We start from the raw sequence: 20654 nt of genomic DNA on the forward strand, positions 1-20654 counted from the left end.
CTGCCCCTTGCCTCCTCTTGCTACCCCCCGCCTCTTCTCCCTCCTCTCTGCCCCCCCCCCCCCTCTCCTCGCATCCTTGTTCCCCATTTCCCCCTCCTGCCACTGGACGATAACATTTGGATGGACACTGTGGCTATGCTAGGGCATAATCAATTCTGGAATATTCTGGGCTAAAATTTAGTCCATTTCTGTAGATGTTCCCAATTTACTTACTTCCTGTCGAAAAGCCACTACTTCCTGTCGAAGAGCCACTGCTCACAGAACCTGAAGATTAAAAAGACACCACTTCAATCCCTGAGAAATCATACTGAATGTGGCGCTAACAATTACAGTCAAAGACGAGAGACAAGTTCAATCGAGGCTTTATTGCTGTGTGATGCTATTCCTCCGGCTGCAACTGAAGACTAGAGTCTGAGTGACTCACACGCATATTTATACACAAGCTCTCTGTGGGTGGAGCTAGCCGGCAGGGGCTTACCAGAGGAACCTGTATTACAGGTACAGCCATACATCCCCCTACTGCAAGTATGCATATCTACAGTGGTTATCACCACACTGAATATATCACAGTCACTAGGAGTTTTCTCAAACCATTTTATGTACAGTCAGATAAACAGCAGTAAATCCTCAGGAACTATGACATTGTGTTCAGTTTTAGACGAAGGTCAGTGGAAATAATGGAAACAAAACAGGGACCAGGGATTTGGGCAAGGGAAATGGGATGGCGGTCAGATGAAGTAGTATCCAGCACTGTCAGAGGGTCAGCACTGAGGGAATGCCTCACACCTAACGGATAGGTTTGCAGACTCGCAAGCGAGGGATACCCTGCCTCCTACGACACAGGCCACAATATCACTGAAACCCAAACAAGACAAAGAGCCGACAGAATGCGGATCACACAGACCCATTTCACTGCTCAACGAAGATGCAAAGATACTCGTGAAAGTCCTGGCCAAGAGACTAAGAGAACTGCGTACCAGAGGTGGTCGCAGAGGATCAGGCAGGCTTTGTTAATGGTAGAGAGCTAACTGCAAACATCAGACACCGCAAACCCCCCCCCCACCCAAACCTGGGGTGAGGTGAGCACCAGAGGTGACCGTCTCCGTGGAAGTCAACAACAGAATCGAGTGGAAGTACCTCTTTGAGCTGCTGGAGAGGTTTGGGCGAGGAGCGGGCTTCACCTCGTGGGTGAAACTCCTGTACAACGCCCCCTAGGGGAGCGTTTGGAACAACACCATCAGCTATGAATGCTTCCAGCTGCACAGAGGCCCAAGTCCGGGATGCCCAATGTCTCCGCTCCCGTTTACACGGGCAATTGAACCCCTGGTGAACGCTCTCCGAGACGGGAAAAGCCGGAAGGATATCCGAAGGGGCAGAGAGCAGAGTTTCACTCTGTGCAGATGACCTCCTCCTCTACATCTCGAATACAGACTGGCCTGAAAGCAATCATGCAGCCCCTGAAAGAGTTCGGAGCCTTCTCGGGCTATAAACTCAGCCTGGGCAAGAGGGAGCCATTCCCAGTGAACCCAAACAGGGGAGGGACAGAGCTGAAGGGATTCCCATTCAAACTAGCCCAGAATAAATTCAACTACCTGGGGATCCAGATAGCCCATGACTAGACACAGATCCACAAGTGGAATCTGACCAGTCTGACGGAGGAAGTTAAAAAGGACCGACAGAGATATCCCATACTGCATGCGGAATGCTGCACATCCCGTACTCCCGCATTCCCTGGCATGGAGGGTGCAGATGATCAAGGTGAACGTACTGCCCTGGTCCCTCTTCCTGTTTAGATCCATCCCGATCTTCATCCCCAAGGCCTTTTTCCATAATATAGACAAAATGATCATGGCGTCTGTGTGTGTATGGGGGAGGGGGAACGCAAGCAGTCAGGGACTTTTACATAGGGGACAGACTAGAGATCTTGGGCGAACTGACGGAAGATCTAGAACTACAGATAGGACAGGAACGCAGACACCTCCAAGTCAAACATTTTCTTAAGGTGACGGCAAGGTACACGAGAGACACACTACGAAAGGAACTAATAAATACAGACAGTAAGGAGGAGGGGAATAGTGGGAACATCTATGGACGGAGACTGGATAGGGCAAGAATACCACTGGATGAAGCCAGATGAAAATGGGAGGATGAACTGGGGACAGAGGTGGGATGGGACTCTGTAGCGAAGTACTGAGCAGGGCCAATTCCACCTCCTCCTGTGCAAGGTTCAGCCTCATGGTGCACAGAGAGCACCTGACCAGAACCCGAATGAGCAGGTTCTTCCCAGAGCTGGAGGATAAATGCAAACGGTGCCAGGGAGGCCCGGTCAACCATACCCACATGTTCTGGGCTTGTCCCAGACGTGGGGTTCTGGGCAGCCTTCTTCGAGGCAATGTCCAAGATTGTGCGAGTGAGGGTCAGTACTGTCAGGGGGTCAGTACTGAGGGAATGCTGCACTTACAGAAGGTCAGTACTGAGGGAGTGCTGCACTGTCAGAGGGTCAGTACTGAGGGAGTTCTGCACTGTCAGAGGGTCAGTACTGAGGGAGTTCTGCACTGTCAGAGGGTCAGTACTGAGGGAGTGCTGCACTGTCAGAGGGTCAGTACTGAGGGAGTGCTGCACTGTCAGAGGGGCAGTACTGAGGGAGTGCTGCACTGTCAGAGGGGCAGTACTGAGGGAGTGCTGCACTATCAGAGGGTCAGTACTGAGGGAGTGCTGCACTGTCAGAGGGGCAGTACTGAGGGAGTGCTGCACTGTGGGAGGGGCAGTACTGAGGGAGTGCTGCACTGTGGGAGGGGCAGTACTGAGGGAGTGCTGCACTGTCAGAGAGTCAGTACTGAGGGAGTGCTGCACTGTCAGAGGGTCAGCACTGAGGGAGTGCTGCACTGTCAGAGGGTCAGTACTGAGGGAGTGCTGCACTGTCAGAGGGTCAGTATTGAGGGAGTGCTGCACTGTCAGAGGGTCAGTACGGAGGAAGTGCTGCACTGTCAGAGGGTCAGTACTGAGGGAGTGCTGCACTGTCAGAGGGTCAGTACTGAGGGAGTGCTGCACTGTCAGAAGGTCAGTACTGAGGGAGTACTGCACTGTCAGAGGGTCAGTATTGAGGGAATGCTGTACTGTCAGAGGGTCAGTACTGAGGGTGCTGCACGGTCAGAGGGTCAATACTGAGGGAGTGCTGCACTGTCAGAGGGTCAGTACTGAGGGACTGCTGCACGGTCAAAGGGTCAATACTGAGGGAGTGCTGCACTGTCAGAGGGTCAGTACTGAGGGTATGCTGCACTGTCAGAGGGTCAGTACTGAGGGAGTGCTGCACTGTCAGAGGGTCAGTACTGAGGGAGTGCTGCACTGTCAGAGGGTCAGTACCGAGGGAGTGCTGCGCTGTCAGTGGGTCAGTACTGAGGGAGTGCTGCCCTGTCAGAGAGTCAGTACTGAGGGAGTGCTGCACTGTCAGAGGGTCAGTACTGAGGGAGTGCTGCCCTGTCAGAGGGTCAGTACTGAGGGAGTGCTGCACTGTCAGAGGGTCAGTACTGAGGGAGTGCTACACTGTCAGAGGGTCAGTACTGAGGGAGTGCTGCACTGTTAGAGGGTCAGTACTGAGGGAGTGCTGCACTGTCAGAGGGTCAGTACTGAGGGAGTGCTGCACAGTCAGAGGGTCAGTACTGAGGGAGCGCTGCACTGTCAGAGGGTCAGTACTGAGGGAATGCTGCACTGTCAGAGGGTCAGTACTGAGGGAGTGCTGCACTGTCAGAGGGTCAGTACTGTGGAAATGCTGCACTGTTAGAGGGTCAGTACTGAGGGAGTGCTGCACTGTCAGAGGGTCAGTATTGAGGGAGTGCTGCACTGTCAGAGGGTCAGTACGGAGGAAGTGCTGCACTGTCAGAGGGTCAGTACTGAGGGAATGCTGCACTGTCAGAGGGTCAGTATTGAGGAAGTGCTGCACTGTCAGAAGGTCAGTACTGAGGGAGTACTGCACTGTCAGAGGGTCAGTATTGAGGGAATGCTGCACTGTCAGAGGGTCAGTACTGAGGGTGCTGCACGGTCAGAGGGTCAATACTGAGGGAGTGCTAACCTGTCAGAGGGTCAGTACTGAGGGACTGCTGCACGGTCAAAGGGTCAATACTGAGGGTGTGCTGCACTGTCAGAGGGTCAGTACTGAGGGTATGCTGCACTGTCAGAGGCTCAGTACTGAGGGAGTGCTGCACTGTCAGAGGGTCAATACTGAGGGTGCTGCACTGTCAGAGGGTCAGTACTGAGGGAGTGCTGCACTGTCAGAGGGTCAGTACTGAGGGAGTGCTGCACTGCCAGAGGGTCAGTACTGAGGGAGTGCTGCACTGTCAGAGGGTCAGTACTGAGGGAGTGCTGCACAGTCAGATGGTCAGTACTGAGGGAGTACTGCACTGTCAGAGGGTCAGTACTGAGGGAGTGCTGCACTGTCAGAGGGTCAGTACGGAGGAAGTGCTGCACTGTCAGAGGGTCAGTACTGAGGGAATGCTGCACTGTCAGAGGGTCAGTATTGAGGGAGTGCTGCACTGTCAGAAGGTCAGTACTGAGGGAGTACTGCACTGTCAGAGGGTCAGTATTGAGGGAATGCTGCACTGTCAGAGGGTCAGTACTGAGGGTGCTGCACGGTCAGAGGGTCAATACTGAGGGAGTGCTAACCTGTCAGAGGGTCAGTACTGAGGGACTGCTGCACGGTCAAAGGGTCAATACTGAGGGTGTGCTGCACTGTCAGAGGGTCAGTACTGAGGGTATGCTGCACTGTCAGAGGGTCAGTACTGAGGGAGTGCTGCACTGTCAGAGGGTCAATACTGAGGGTGCTGCACTGTCAGAGGGTCAGTACTGAGGGAGTGCTGCACTGTCAGAGGGTCAGTACTGAGGGAGTGCTGCACTGCCAGAGGGTCAGTACTGAGGGAGTGCTGCACTGTCAGAGGGTCAGTACTGAGGGAGTGCTGCACAGTCAGATGGTCAGTACTGAGGGAGTGCTGCACTGTCAGAGGGTCAGTACTGTGGAAATGCTGCACTGTCAGAGGGTCAGTACTGAGGGAATGCTGCACTGTCAGAGGGTCAGTATTGAGGGAGTGCTGCACTGTCAGAGGGTCAGTACTGAGGGAGTGCTGCATTGTCAGAGGGTCAGTACTGAGGGTGCTGCACGGTCAGAGGGTCAATACTGAGGGAGTGCTAACCTGTCAGAGGGTCAGTACTGAGGGACTGCTGCACGGTCAAAGGGTCAATACTGAGGGAGCGCTGCACTGTCAGTGGCTCTGTCCTGTTTTGTCAATGATGACATGGGACCCTGCGAGGTCGAGAAGTCAAATGTTGTTTCGTAACCTGGAGAATATTTTTTTATATGTAAATTTAGAGGACCCAATTCATTTCGTCCAATTGCAGGGCAATTTAGCGCAGCCAATTCATGTAGCCTGCACATCGTCTGGTTGTGGGGGTGAAACACGGGGAATACTCCACACGGACAGTGACCCAGAGCCGGGCTCGAACCTGGGAGTTCGGCGCCGTGAGACTGCAGTGCTAACCACTGCGTCACCGTGCTGCCCGTAACCTGGACACCTGCTCCGTCAGCACTACACAGTCATTTGCTCTCTGTGTGCAGAATATGGGGGTTTGATTCATAACGTCGCTGTGACATTCACTGTTGTGACATAAGCAGGAGCCCTTCTGTTAATATTGACAGGCTGTGCCAGATGTGTCGTGACTGAGGACTGAGGGAGGAATGAGTAAACGGAATGAAACCTTACCTCCGCAACAAAGGTAGCCAAATTTTTTCTTCATCAGCTGTCTGTGTGTCCAGTCGTAAATGACAGCAGCAGCAGCAACAAAGGCAATCAGGATCATCACCACGACGACACCGATAATCAAACCCGCTCTGCCACCTTTAACTGATTAAATCACATGATTAGTCTCAGCTGCCAGCGCCCATATCCCAACCCGGTGTAATGGGTGTTCTTTGTCCCACAGCATGTTCCGGAGTTTGTGTCACTGGGCTCGGGGTGCGAGAGAACTGATGAGAGAGAACTGGCCTTTAGCCTCGTTCCCGATATAGAATCGTAGAATCCTACCAGAAAACCCCTACAGTGCAAAAGGAGGCCATTCAGTCCATCAAGTCTCCTCTGACCCTCTGAAAGTGCACCCTGACTCGCCCCATTCCCCTGTCCTATCCCCCATAACCCCTCCTAACCTGCACATCTTGGGCGCTAACGGCAATTTACGGGGTGGCAAGCTGGCGCAGTGGTTAGCACTGCTGCCTACTGCACGGAGGACCCAGGTTCCATCCCAGTCCTGGATCACTGTCTGTGTGGAGTTTGCACATTCTCCCTGTGCCTGCCTGGGTTTCACCCCCCCCCCCACTACCCGAAGATGTGCAGCGTAGGTGAATTGGCCACGCTAAATTGCCCTTTAATTGGAAAAAAAAATAATTGCGTACCATAAATTTATATTGAAAAAGACTAAGGGCAATTTACCATGACCAATCCACCTAACCTGCACGTATTTGGACTATGGGAGGAAACCGGAGCACCTGGAGGAAACCCACGCAGACGCGGGTAGAACGTGAAGACTCCACGAAGACAGTGACCCAAGGCCACAATTGAACCCAGGTCCCTGGCGCTGTGAGTCAGCAGTTCTAACCACTGTGCCACCGTGCCACCTTCGACCCATCATTTCCATGCAGGCCATCACCAGGAGCAATTCACGTACTTGCCACTCCTTGATATCCCTGCTCATTACCCTACCCCCCCCCCCCCCCCAACCCCCTTTCCAGACGTTCAGGAAGATCTGGAAAATGTGGAAGGAATGTTACATCACTCCGCTCATCGTGTCTGCGCTGGCAGCAAAATTAGCCGCTCAGCCTCTTGCCCCCCCGACCTTTTCCCAGTCGGTAGCCCGAGAGGCTGCTGGACCTCAGATGCATATCCGGATATTTGTGAGGGCTTCAGCCTCTATTTCTCCTCCCAGGCTGTGAGTTCCAGTCTCCGAGACCCTCGTGAGAGAAAACCATTTCCCCATCTCCGCTTCAATCCTTCGACCATGCTTCCTACACTCCCTGACCCCTCTGAGCTGGGTAAATGATCCTCTCCCATCTCCTCTGTCCATGATTTCCTCCCCCCTCGACCAAACCTCTCCCTCAGTGGTTGTGGGGAACGTCCATATTTATCCAGTGCACACCAGGATGCTTCAAAGCAGCTGTGCACTGCCCCCTAGGGGTGGAATGAGGTGAGCGAGGATGCTGACGTTGCGGGGTCTGTATTTGAAAGGGGAGGTTTGGCACTGTAGGGAGTTGAGGGGAAGAGGCAGGGTGGCACAGGGGGTAAAGGGGGATACACATCGCTCAGCCAGCAGGAAGGGCCAGAAAATTTCAGCACACATTCTTCCTGTTTTCCCATCCCGTTGCCATTCCTTCTTCTCCAGTTCTCTGCCGGAGGCATAACGTTCACCATGCGTGGGATGGGGCTGGAGGCCCCGTGTCCATTCCAGCCACAATAAGGAATCAAACCCAATGCTGTTGGCCCCACTCCAATTCCAAATGCCCCCCCCCCCAACCACCCAACACCAATGACCACCTCTCCACCCAGTTCCCCGCCCACTCAGCCAACCAACACCAACCCTCCCCATCAAAAGAGTCTGAGTTGCTATGTGAAACTTTCCAGCATGTTGGAGCCTGGAGTTGTGGATAGTGACGATGGAGGCTCCCATTTCTTTCCATCACATAGCTGACCAGGATTTGCCCCTGCACGAGTTTATTTTCCCTGTGAGGCCACGTTATGAACGCTCCTTGCTTATCCATCAAGTCCTGGGGTTGGGACCTAAACCCGGAGCTTCCGGCTCAGATGCAGGAATGCTAACCTCTGCGGCACAAGATGTCCATGTTCCCATCCCCTTATCCCCAGATTGTTCCCCTTCCTTATTCCGGTGATCCACATGCCTTACCCTGTTAAATTCTCATTCCTTCTCCCAGCTCCCATCCATCTCATTCCTTCTCCCAGCACCCATCCATCCCTTACCCAGCATCCTCCCCATTCTGTCCCGGGATTATTCCCAACGTTCAACTCCCGAGTCATCCTCATGCCTTTTTGCAGGATATCTCCATTCTTTCTGCCAGAACTTTCGCGTTCCTCATCCCAGGAATGACCCCTCCCTCTCCCAGATTATTCTGGTGCTTTATCCCGGTTAATTGTTCATTCCCATTCCCGAATCAGTGCTGTACCAACCCTCCACCCCCACCACCCCCCCCCCCCCCCCCCCACCCTCAGCTTGTTTCCATCCCTCTCGCGGGTCACTCACCCTACCCCATTTCTTACCCCAGGGTTTCTTCAATATTCCAGGAAAGCTGCTGTGCTGGACATGACACACGTGGCTGCGGGAATCACCAGCTTTAGTCTCGAAGTATATCCTTGTCTGGTAGGTGCCATCATGGTTGGGCAGAATGCCAGTGCTTTGGGGACGTTCGAGGGCTTCCCCGTCTGTATACCAGCTCACATTGATAGCTTCTGGATAAAAACCAGTGACCAGACAGTGGACGTTGACATTCTGGCCGTCCAAGGTCTTTGTGTGATAGACTATCACATCTGGGACATCTGAGGAGACACAGAGAGTGTGCGTGAGGGGCATCACTTTGACCGTACACGGTACTGGATCCTTGTGTGTATATGTGTGTTTCTGTCGTTGTCTGCGTCCGTGTGCGTCTGTCTGTATATGTGGATATCTTCATGTCTTTGCGTATCTGTGTGTGCTTTTGTGTGTGTATGTGTCTGTGTGTACATAGGTGTGTGACTGTGTGAGGTGTCTGTATGTGTGTGGTGTGTGTCTGTGTGTCTATGTATGTGTGGGTGACTGTGTGTGGGTGTGTCTGTATGTGTATGGGCGGGTGGGTGTCTATGTGGGTGGATGTCTGTCTGTATGTATGTACGTGGGTGTGTGTGTGCCAGTGTGTAGAGGTGTGTGGGTGTGTATGCATGTGGGTTTGTGTGTGCTTGTGTGTGTTGATCTCTATGGATCTGTATGCCTGTGTGTGAGTCCATGTGTGTCTATTGGTCTATGTGTGTGTGTGTCTACGTGTGTGTGTGTCCGTGTGTTTGTGTGGATCTGCATGTGTATCTGTGTGTAGAGGTGTGTGGGTGTGTATGCATGTGGGTTTGTGGGTGTGGATCTCTATAGATCTGTATGTCTACGTGTAGGTCCGTGTGCATGTGTGGATCTGTGTGTGTGTGGATCCGTGTGCGTGGGTCGGCATGTAGAGGTGTGTGGGTGTGAATGCATGTGGGTTTGTGTGTGTGCACATGTGTGTGTGGATCTCTATGGATCTGAATGTGTGTGTAAGGGTCCGTTTATTTGTGTGGTTCTGCCTGTGTGTGTGGATCCTTGTGTGTGTATCTGCATATGTGTGTGGCTGTCAATAGGTGTGCGTCTTTGTACGTTTGTGTCTCTATATGTGTGAGCGGGTCTGTACGTGTGAACGGCTCCGTATGTGTGCGCGGGTCCGTATGTGTGCACAGGCCCGTACGTGTGTCTCTGTATGTGTGTGCTTGTATGTGTGGGTGTCTGTGTGCGTGAGTGTATTTTTGCCTTTGTGTGTATGTGTGTCCTCTGCTGTGCACACATTCTCTGTGATGTCTTGTCTCTGTCTCTGTGCCCTGTGTACTCTGCTGTGCGCTGTCTCTGTGTCCGGTGTAAGAACATAAGAACATAAGAACTAGGAGCAGAAGTAGGCCATCTGGCCCCTCGAGCCTGCTCCGCCATTCAATGAGATCATGGCTGATCTTTTGTGGACTCAGCTCCACTTTCCGGCCCGAACACCATAACCCGTAATCTCTTTTTTCTTCAAAAAACTATCTATCTTTACCTTAAAAACATTTAATGAAGGAGCCTCAACTGCTTCACTGGGCAAGGAATTCCATAGATTCACAACCCTTTGGGTGAAGAAGTTCCTCCTCAACTCAGTCCTAAATCTACTTCTCCTTATTTTGAGGCTATGCCCCCTAGTTCTGCTGTCACCCGCCAGTGGAAACAACCTGCCCGCATCTATCCTATCTATTCCCTTCATAATTTTAAATGTTTCTATAAGATCCCCCCTCATCCTTCTAAATTCCAACGAGTACAGTCCCAGTCTACTCAACCTCTCCTCATAATCCAACCCCTTCAGCTCTGGGATTAACCTAGTGAATCTCCTCTGCACACCCTCCAGTGCCAGTACGTCCTTTCTCAAGTAAGGAGACCAAAACTGAACACAATACTCCAGGTGTGGCCGCACTAACACCTTATTCAATTGCAACATAACCTCCCTAGTCTTAAACTCCATCCCTCTAGCAATGAAGGACAAAACTCCATTTGCCTTCTTAATCACCTGTTGCACCTGTAAACCAACTGCACTGGTAATGTCTCTGTGCCCTGTGTACTCTGCTGTGTGCTGTCTCTGTGCCCTGTGTACTCTGCTGTGTGCTGTCTCTGTGCCCCGTGTACTCTGCTGTGTGCTGTCTCTGTGCCCTGTGTACTCTGCTGTGTCTCTGTGCCCTGTGTACTCTGCTGTGTGCTGTCTCTGTGCCCCGTGTACTCTGCTGTGCGCTGTCTCTGTGCCCCGTGTACTCTGCTGTGCGCTGTCTCTGTGCCCTGTGTACTCTGCTGTGTCTCTGTGCCCTGTGTACTCTGCTGTGTCTCTGTGCCCCGTGTACTCTGCTGTGTCTCTGTGCCCTGTGTACTCTGCTGTCTCTGTGCCCCGTGTACTCTGCTGTGTACTGTCTGTGTGCCCCGTGTACTCTGCTGTGTGCTGTCTCTGTGCCCCGTGTACTCTGCTGTGCGCTGTCTCTGTGCCCTGTGTACTCTGCTGTGTCTCTGTGCCCTGTGTACTCTGCTGTGTGCTGTCTCTGTGCCCCGTGTACTCTGCTGTGCGCTGTCTCTGTGCCCCGTGTACTCTGCTGTGTGCTGCCTCTGTGCCCTGTGTACTCTGCTGTGTCTCTGTGCCCTGTGTACTCTGCTGTGTCTGTGTGCCCCGTGTACTCTGCTGTGTGCTGTCTCTGTGCCCCGTGTACTCTGCTGTGCGCTGTCTCTGTGCCCTGTGTACTCTGCTGTGTCTCTGTGCCCTGTGTACTCTGCTGTGTGCTGTCTCTGTTCCCTGTGTACTCTGCTGTGTGCTGTCTCTGTGCCCCGTGTACTCTGTGTGTGCTGTCTCTGTGCCCCGTGTACTCTGCTGTGTCTCTGTGCCCTGTGTACTCTGCTGTGTGCTGTCTCTGTGCCCTGTGTACTCTGCTGTGTGCTGCCTCTGTGCCCTGTGTACTCTGCTGTGTGCTGTCTCTGTGCCCTGTGTACTCTGCTGTGTGCTGCCTCTGTGCCCTGTGTACTCTGCTGTGTCTCTGTGCCCTGTGTACTCTGCTGTGTCTCTGTGCCCTGTGTACTCTGCTGTGTCTCTGTGCCCTGTGTACTCTGCTGTGTCTCTGTACCCCGTGTACTCTGCTGTGTGCTGTCTCTGTGCCCCGGGTACTCTGCTGTGTCTCTGTGCCCCGTGTACTCTGCTGTGTGCTGTCTCTGTGCCCCGGGTACTCTGCTGTGTCTCTGTACCCCGTGTACTCTGCTGTGTGCTGTCTCTGTGCCCCGGGTACTCTGCTGTGTCTCTGTGCCCCGTGTACTCTGCTGTGTGCTGTCTCTGTGCCCCGGGTACTCTGCTGTGTCTCTGTACCCCGTGTACTCTGCTGTGTGCTGTCTCTGTGCCCCGGGTACTCTGCTGTGTCTCTGTGCCCCGTGTACTCTGCTGTGTCGCTGTCTCTGTACCCTGTGTACTCTGCTGTGTGCTGTCTCTGTGCCCCGTGTACTCTGCTGTGCGCTGTCTCTGTGCCCCGTGTACTCTGCTGTGCGCTGTCTCTGTGCCATGTGTACTCTGCTGTGTCTCTGTACCCCGTGTACTCTGCTGTGTGCTGTCTCTGTGCCCTGGGTACTCTGCTGTGTCTCTGTGCCCCGTGTACTCTGTTGTGTCGCTGTCTCTGTGCCCCGGGTACTCTGCTGTGTCTCTGTGCCCTGTGTAGTCTGCTGTGTCTCTGTACCCCGTGTACTCTGCTGTGTGCTGTCTCTGTGCCCCCTGCCCAGTTCCCCACGCACTGTGCCCTGTGCAGTTGGATCTTGTGTTTCCCCAGGTTGGAAGATGTCTGCACTGTAACTGGATGAGGTGGAATGTATGTGCAGAGGATGTGGTGATGTGGGAATGTGCTTCCCACTGCTTTGCTGGATAATGTGGCAGGTGTCCCGAGTCACACCTACCTTTGCGATTGAGTGCCGCAGCTCCATACCCAAGGTAGGTGTTCAGCCATTTAACACAGATCTGCTTGGTGTACTGTTGCTTGTATTTGTTGTCGGCCTTGTTTTTGTTCCACTTGTCCTGGGTGGTCCGGGCGAACCGAGAGGCAGCAACCCAGGTGGCACGCTCCATGTCAAAGCTGATCAGCTCATTCCCGTTGAAGGCATATTGACGAACTCCGCTCACTTGTCCGTCATCACCCACCTCACAGCCTGAGGTGTACTGCAGGAAGTTCAGATCTACAGACAGGTCAAAAATGTCAATAATCAGCACCAACATCTCAAGGACATGAAGCCACTTACACTGCAACTCAAATACTCCTCAAAACCCAAGCAACTTTCTTACATGAGAGCATGCACACCATTAAGCACATTAACAACGGCGCCTGCTCACCATCGTGCTCCATTCCCTCGCTCACTCGCTAATACAAGTGTGTGTTCACCATTAAACACACTCTCCGTGAACCCGAGTCACGCTCTAACATGAGTGTGTGTTCCCCATTACACAAGCCCTCTCCGAGCCTGGGTCACGCTCCAACACGAGGGAATGTTCACCATTACACAAGCCCTCTCCGAGCCTGGGTCACGCTCCAACACTAGTGAATGTTCACCATTACACAAGCCCTCTCCGAGCCTGGGTCACGCTCCAACACTAGTGAATGTTCACCATTACACAAGCCCTCTCCGAGCCTGGGTCACGCTCCAACACTAGTGAATGTTCACCATTACACAAGCCCTCTCCGAGCCTGGGTCACACTCCAACACGAGTGAATGTTCACCATTACACAAGCCCTCTCCGAGCCTGGATCACGCTCCAACACGAGTGAATGTTCACCATTACACAAGCCCTCTCCGAGCCTGGGTCACGCTCCAACACTAGTGAATGTTCACCATTACACAAGCCCTCTCCGAGCCTGGGTCACACTCCAACACGAGTGAATGTTCACCATTACACAAGCCCTCTCTGAGCCTGGATCACGCTCTAACACGAGTGAATGTTCACCATTACACAAGCCCTCTCCAAGCCTGGATCACGCACCAACACAAGTGAATGTTCACCATTACACAAGCCCTCTCCGAGCCTGGATCAGGCTCCAACACGAGTGAATGTTCACCATTACACAGCCCTCTCCGAGCCTGGGTCACGCTCCAACACTAGTGAATGTTCACCATTACACAAGCCCTCTCCGAGCCTGGATCACGCTCCAACACGAGTGAATGTTCACCATTACACAAGCCCTCTCCGAGCCTGGGTCACGCTCCAACACGAGTGAATGTTCACCATTACACAAGCCCTCTCCGAGCCTGGGTCACACCAACACGAGTGAATGTTCACCATTACACAAGCCCTCTCTGAGCCTGGATCACACTCTAACACGAGTGAATGTTCACCATTACACAAGCCCTCTCCAAGCCTGGATCACGCACCAACACGAGTGAATGTTCACCATTACACAAGCCCTCTCCGAGCCTGGATCAGGCTCCAACACGAGTGAATGTTCACCATTACACAAGCCCTCTCCGAGCCTGGATCAGGCTCCAACACGAGTGAATGTTCACCATTACACAAGCTCTCTCCGAGCCTGGGTCACGCTCCAACACTAGTGAATGTTCACCATTACACAAGCCCTCTCCGAGCCTGGGTCACGCTCCAACACGAGTGAATGTTCACCATTACACAAGCCCTCTCCGAGCCTGGGTCACGCTCGAACACGAGTGAATGTTCACCATTACACAAGCCCTCTCCGAACCTGGATCACGCTCCAACACGAGTGAATGTTCACCATTACACAAGCCCTCTCTGAGCCTGGATCACGCTCTAACACGAGTGAATGTTCACCATTACACAAGCCCTCTCCGAGCCTGGATCACGCTCCAACACGAGTGAATGTTCACCATTACACAAGCCCTCTCCGAGCCTGGGTCACGCTCCAACACTAGTGAATGTTCACCATTACACAAGACCTCTCCGAGCCTGGGTCACACTCCAACACGAGTGAATGTTCACCATTACACAAGTCCTCTCCGAGCCTGGGTCACGCTCCAACACTAGTGAATGTTCACCATTACACAAGCCCTCTCCGAGCCTGGGTCACGCTCCAACACTAGTGAATGTTCACCATTACACAAGCCCTCTCCGAGCCTGGGTCACGCTCCAACACGAGTGAATGTTCACCATTACACAAGCCCTCTCCGAGCCTGGGTCACGCTCGAACACGAGTGAATGTTCACCATTACACAAGCCCTCTCCGAACCTGGATCACGCTCCAACACGAGTGAATGTTTACCATTACACAAGCCCTCTCTGAGCCTGGATCACGCTGTAACACGAGTGAATGTTCACCATTACACAAGCCCTCTCCGAACCTGGGTCACGCACCAACACGAGTGAATGTTCACCATTACACAAGCCCTCTCCGAGCCTGGGTCACGCTCCAACACGAGTGAATGTTCACCATTACACAAGCCCTCTCCGAGCCTGGGTCACACTCCAACACGAGTGAATGTTCACCATTACACAAGCCCTCTCCGAGCCTGGTTCACGCTCCAACACTAGTGAATGTTCACCATTACACAAGCCCTCTCCGAGCCTGGGTCACACTCAAACACGAGTGAATGTTCACCATTACACAAGCCCTCTCTGAGCCTGGGGCACGCTCCAACACGAGTGAATGTTCACCATTACACAAGCCCTCTCCGAGCCTGGGTCACGCTCCAACACGAGTGAATGTTCACCATTACACAAGCCCTCTCCGAGCCTGGGTCACACTCCAACACGAGTGAACGTTCACCATTACACAAGCCCTCTCTGAGCCTGGGTTACACTCCAACACTAGTGAATGTTCACCATTACACAAGCCCTCTCCGAGCCTGGGTCACGCTCCGACACTAGTGAATGTTCACCATTACACAAGCCCTCTCCGAGCCTGAGTCACGCTCCAACACGAGTGAATGTTCACCATTACACAAGCCCTCTCCGAGCCTGGGTCACGCTCCAACACGAGTGAATGTTCACGATTACACAAGCCCTCTCCGAGCCTGGATCAGGCTCCAACACGAGTGAATGTTCACCATTACACAAGCCCTCTCCGAGCCAAGGTCACGCTCCAACACGAGTGAATGTTCACCATTACACAAGCCCTCTCCGAGCCTAGGTCACACTCCAACACGAGTGAATGTTCACCATTACACAAGCCCTCTCCGAGCCAAGGTCACGCTCCAACACGAGTGAATGTTCACCATTACACAAGCCCTCTCCGAGCCTGGGTCACGCTCCAACACGAGTGAATGTTCACCATTACACAAGCCCTCTCCGAGCCTGGGTCACACTCCAACACGAGTGAACGTTCACCATTACACAAGCCCTCTCTGAGCCTGGGTCACACTCCAACACTAGTGAATGTTCACCATTACACAAGCCCTCTCCGAGCCTGGGTCACGCTCCGACACTAGTGAATGTTCACCATTACACAAGCCCTCTCCGAGCCTGAGTCACGCTCCAACACGAGTGAATGTTCACCATTACACAAGCCCTCTCCGAGCCTGGGTCACGCTCCAACATGAGTGAATGTTCACCATTACACAAGCCCTCTCCGAGCCTGGATCACGCTCCAACACGAGTGAATGTTCACCATTACACAAGCCCTCTCCGAGCCAGGGTCACGCTCCAACACGAGTGAATGTTCACCATTACACAAGCCCTCTCCGAGCCTGGGTCACGCTCCAACACGAGTGAATGTTCACCATTACACAAGCCCTCTCCGAGCCTGGGTCACGCTCCAACACGAGTGAATGTTCACCATTACACAAGCCCTCTCCGAGCCTGGGTCACACTCCAACACGAGTGAATGTTCACCATTACACAAGCCCTCTCCGAGCCTGGGTCACACTCCAACACGAGTGAATGTTCACCATTACACAAGCCCTCTCCGAGCCTGGGTCACGCTCCAACACGAGTGAATGTTCACCATTACACAAGCCCTCTCCGAGCCTGGGTCACACTCCAACACGAGTGAATGTTCACCATTACACAAGCCCTCTCCGAGCCTGGGTCACACTCCAACACGAGTGAATGTTCACCATTACACAAGCCCTCTCCGAGCCTGGGTCACGCTCCAACACGAGTGAATGTTCACCATTACACAAGCCCTCTCCGAGCCTGGGTCACACTCCAACACGAGTGAATGTTCACCATTACACAAGCCCTCTCCGAGCCTGGGTCACACTCCAACACGAGTGAATGTTCACCATTACACAAGCCCTCTCCGAGCCTGGATCAGGCTCCAACACGAGTGTGCACTTACCTTTGTCGTTGCTGCCTGTTCGCTTGGTTGCGATGCGGACGTTGGCCATAGACAGCTTCTCTCGATCTATCAACCTCTGTGTCTCCTGAGTCCAGTAGTCTGGCCCCGCTGATGAGTTCATCCAGGGCAGCCGGGCGATGTCAATCTTGCTCTTGCTGTCATAGTAAGTAATCTGCAGCCCGTCGAGCACTCCAACGTGAACAAAGTTGGGGAATTCACCACTGTTCAGCATCGAAGTGTAGTAATATGTCAGAGAGTGCCTCACTGTAAAAGGCAAAACAAAATCCACCCTCATAACAGGGACAGCAACATGAAGACTTTACCACACCCCCCTCCACCCCGCCTCTGGCCGAACACAATCTGAACGAGGGCAGACCAAGCTGGAACTAAGTAAAAGAATTTCAGGTCAATGCTTATTTGATGAAAACAAATCAAAAAACGAATGAGGAAATTACCATGAAAGGTTGTGATGGGAGCACAGGGACTGATCTTAAAAGAGCAGGAAGAGAGGGGGAGGGTAGAAGGTGGAGTGTCAGGAAGAGAGGGAGGAGTGAGCGGAGGGGTGAGAGGGGACGGGAGGTGAGGGAGGTAGGGTTGGTGAAGGAGAGCGGAGGGGAGAGAGGTTGGGAACAGAGGTCGGGCAGTGAGGGAGGGGGTGAGGACGGCAGAGGGGAGTGACAGGAGATAAAGGAGAACGGGGAAGGTGGAAGAAAGGGCAGTGGAGAGGGAATGCTGCACTGTCAGGTCAGTACTGAGGGATGTTATGGCCCAGGGTTTAGAGAATACCAAAGAGTATGATGGAGTTCACCTGACCCACAACGTTTAATAGATTTTGGCTATGGGGAGCACACGGCCCACTTTACAGGTGTGATGCAACAGAGATCTACAGTACTTTTAAAACAAAACAATGTTTATTAATGAATCCAGTTAACACTTTATAAACCCACAGTAAACATCTTAACAACTATCCACACCAATCCTCCCCACAATATACAATATTCTATAAGTAACCCTTCATAATTTTCCCAACAACATCCATTGGACCAAAAGACCCTTTTTACAGAAAGACAGATGGATTAAATTCTCTACTTAAACAGGTATTAATTTGAAATCCTCAAATGATCTGGAGACAGTCTTTAGATTGCAGAGAGAGATCAATGCACCTTCTTGCTGTGACTGCAGCTTCTTTAACTCAGAAAACGAAACTAAAACACACAGACACACACCAGCCTTTTTGCTCAAAGCGAAAGTAAAAGCAGATTCACAGCTCAGGTCCACCAAAACACAGACATCACTGCAGCTATTTGATCAACACCCATTCCATAAAGGTACTCTCACATAACAGGGAGTGCCGCACTGTCAAAGGGTCAGTACTGAGGTAGTTCTGCACTGTCAGAGGGACAGTACTATGGGAGTGCTGCACTGTCAGAGGGTCAGTGAGGGACAGTACTGAGGGAGTGCTGCACTGTCAGAGGGTCAGTACTGAGGGAGTGCTGCACTGTCAGAGGGTCAGTACTGAGGCAGAGAGGGTCAGTACTGAGGGAGTGCTGCACTGTCTGAGGGTCAGTACTATGGGAGTGCTGCACTGTCAGAGGGTCAGTACTGAGGGAGTGCTGCACTGTCAGAGGCTCAGTACTGAGGCAGAGAGGGTCAGTACTGAGGGAGTGCTGCACTGTCAGAGGGTCAGTACTGAGGGAGTGCTGCACTGTCAGAGGGTCAGTACTGAGGGAGTGCTGCACTGTCAGAGGGTCAGTACTAAGGGTGCTGCACGGTCAGCTGTGCTGCCTCTCTTTGAGCCATTAATCCCAGGCTCTCTCTGCTTTCTCCGGTAATCGTTTAAAATCTGGGTCTCTACATCAAATAGAAGCAGTGTGTGGAGTGTGGGATCTTCGGGGTGCAATTGTACCCTTTGTCCTGCCCCAATATTGGTCCCTGAACCAACTTCAGCAATTCAGATTATTTGCTGCCTTTCTCAAATTATCACAGTGACCACACTTCAAAAAGAACTTCATTGGCTACATAGAGACTGTGGGACATCCTTGGTTACTAACCCTCCATGTTATCTAAAGTACCACCTTCGGCCTTTAATGGCCCCACATCTCCCAGAGCCACTCCCTTACTCTCAACCGGTTTCCAAAGGGTTTTACTATCACCTTTCTACTTCCCAAACTCTTATTTTTGTTCTTCTGAAAACCCTCAATTTAATCCTTCTGTTCCTTTGTCGTTCGCTCTATTTCTGGAACTTTTTTTCCCACTTGTCTCTGTATTTGTGTTAACCATTTCCTGAATCCCACTTCCTGGACTTTGGCTGCCTGGCTGCAGAAGTGAAATTGTTGCTCTTTCGGGGAATGTTTTGGTCTTGTCCTGTGCTAAATACTCCTTTAAATAGCTCCCACTGTTTCTCTGTAGGGGCATCTCTGACAGTTGGGCCTAGTTTAACAGGCTCAGCTCCATTCTCCTTCCTTGGAAGTCACAGCCTTTCCTCATCTTAATTCCTCAGTTTGAATCTTTCTCCACCTCGAGCTAAATGTCAAACTCAACCATGGGATGTTCACGGTTTGAGTTCCCTTTGCTGTCCTGATTTAAATTAACTGTGCTTCATCTCCTCGTTTCCAAATCGAGTGCAGCCTGTTCCCTTGTTACTTATAAAACATATTGAAAACTGCTCAGGGAACACAATAGAAATTCACCGTCTCCACAGCCTGGCATCTTTTACTTCTCCCAATCGATGTGAAAATTAAAATTGTTCATTTGAACCATTTTCCATTTGTTCTCAGTTTCTCTGATCCAGGTGTTGTGAACACAGAAACTGGGAGCAGGAGTAGGCCACTCGGCCCCTCGAGTTGTTGCACCATTTGAGAAGATCATGGCTGACCAGATTGTGTCTCAACATTACTTTCCAGACTACCCCCCCCCCCCCCCCCGCCGTACACTCTGACTCTCTTGTCAAGAGGCTATCAACTCAACATTAGAAACATTCAATGATGCTGCCTCCATGGCTCTGTGGGGAAGCGTTACACACACTCACCACCCTCAGAGATAACAGGCGGGATTCTCCCCTACCTGGCTGGGCGAGGGTCCCGGCAGGACTGAGTGGCATGAACCACTCCAGCATTGGGTCGCCCAAAGGTGCAGAATCCTCCGCACCTTCAGGGGCTAGGCCGGCGGGAAAGAGGCTTGGTGCCACGCCAAAGAGCCTCCGGCGCGAGTCGGCGCATGCGCAGGAGCACCAGCGTCATCCCCGCCCATCCGCAGAGGGATTCGCTTCCGCACCGGGAATGGCGGAGGGCCAGGGCCTCCGGTGTGGAACAATAGAGTGCCCCCACGGCACAGGCCCGCCCATGGATTGGTGGGCCCCGACTGCGGGCCAGGCCACCTTGGGGGCACCTACCGGGGCCAGATTCCCCCGCGACCCCTCCAGGAACCCGGAGCCCGCCCGCGCCGCCAGGTCCCGCCGGTAAGGGACCTTACTCTAATTTATGCAGGCGGGACCGGCAAAGGACGGGCAGGACTTCGGCCCATCGCGGCCCCAGGAATTCGGTCAGCCCCGGGGCCCATTGAGTCGCGCCATACCCTACCATTCTCCGAGGTGGGCGGCATGACTCACGCCGGGGCAATTTGGGGGGGGGGGGGGTGGGAGAATTAGGAGGATGGCCGGGGCGGAATTTACGCCAACCCCCGGTGATTCTCCCACCCGGCAGGGGGTCGGAGAATCACCCTCAACATTGTTTTCCCCTACTTTCAGTCTGAAATGTGAGACGCCTTTTTAAAAAATGTGTCCCCCAATTCTAGTTTCTCCCACGAAAGGCAACATCCTCTCAGAATCCAGGGTTTGGTACGTTTCGGCGTGGCCAGTTCGGCGTGGCCAGTTCGGCGTAGCCGATTCGGCGTAGCCGATTCGACGGAGGAATTTTTCGGCGGAGGGACGTTTCGGCGTCAAATTAGTTATAGTCGCAAAATGTTTGTGCAGCCCATTTCTTGTATCTTTTCCTTCCAGCCGCCTCAGATATCGTGTTTGTGCACCAAACCGGGTCTCTTAAAGAAAGGCACCAACATTAAACT

The 20654-nt window shown here is 52.7% G+C and overlaps 1 protein-coding gene across 1 annotated transcript in view; it reads right to left on the reverse strand.

The window, feature by feature from the left end:
• Positions 1 to 20654, reverse strand: part of LOC119975565 — an 82882-nt gene that overhangs the window by 60962 nt on the left and 1266 nt on the right. The window contains exons 2-6 of the mRNA XM_038815353.1: positions 16593 to 16856; positions 12253 to 12528; positions 8310 to 8585; positions 5751 to 5891; positions 214 to 264 (exon numbers count right to left, since the gene is read on the reverse strand). Of these exons, the coding sequence (XP_038671281.1) occupies positions 214 to 264; positions 5751 to 5891; positions 8310 to 8585; positions 12253 to 12528; positions 16593 to 16856 (1008 nt within the window). The remainder of the gene's footprint in view (positions 1 to 213; positions 265 to 5750; positions 5892 to 8309; positions 8586 to 12252; positions 12529 to 16592; positions 16857 to 20654) is intronic.

This window comes from Scyliorhinus canicula, chromosome 13, assembly GCF_902713615.1.
Source record: "Scyliorhinus canicula chromosome 13, sScyCan1.1, whole genome shotgun sequence".
In the NCBI taxonomy this organism is placed as follows: domain Eukaryota; kingdom Metazoa; phylum Chordata; class Chondrichthyes; order Carcharhiniformes; family Scyliorhinidae; genus Scyliorhinus; species Scyliorhinus canicula.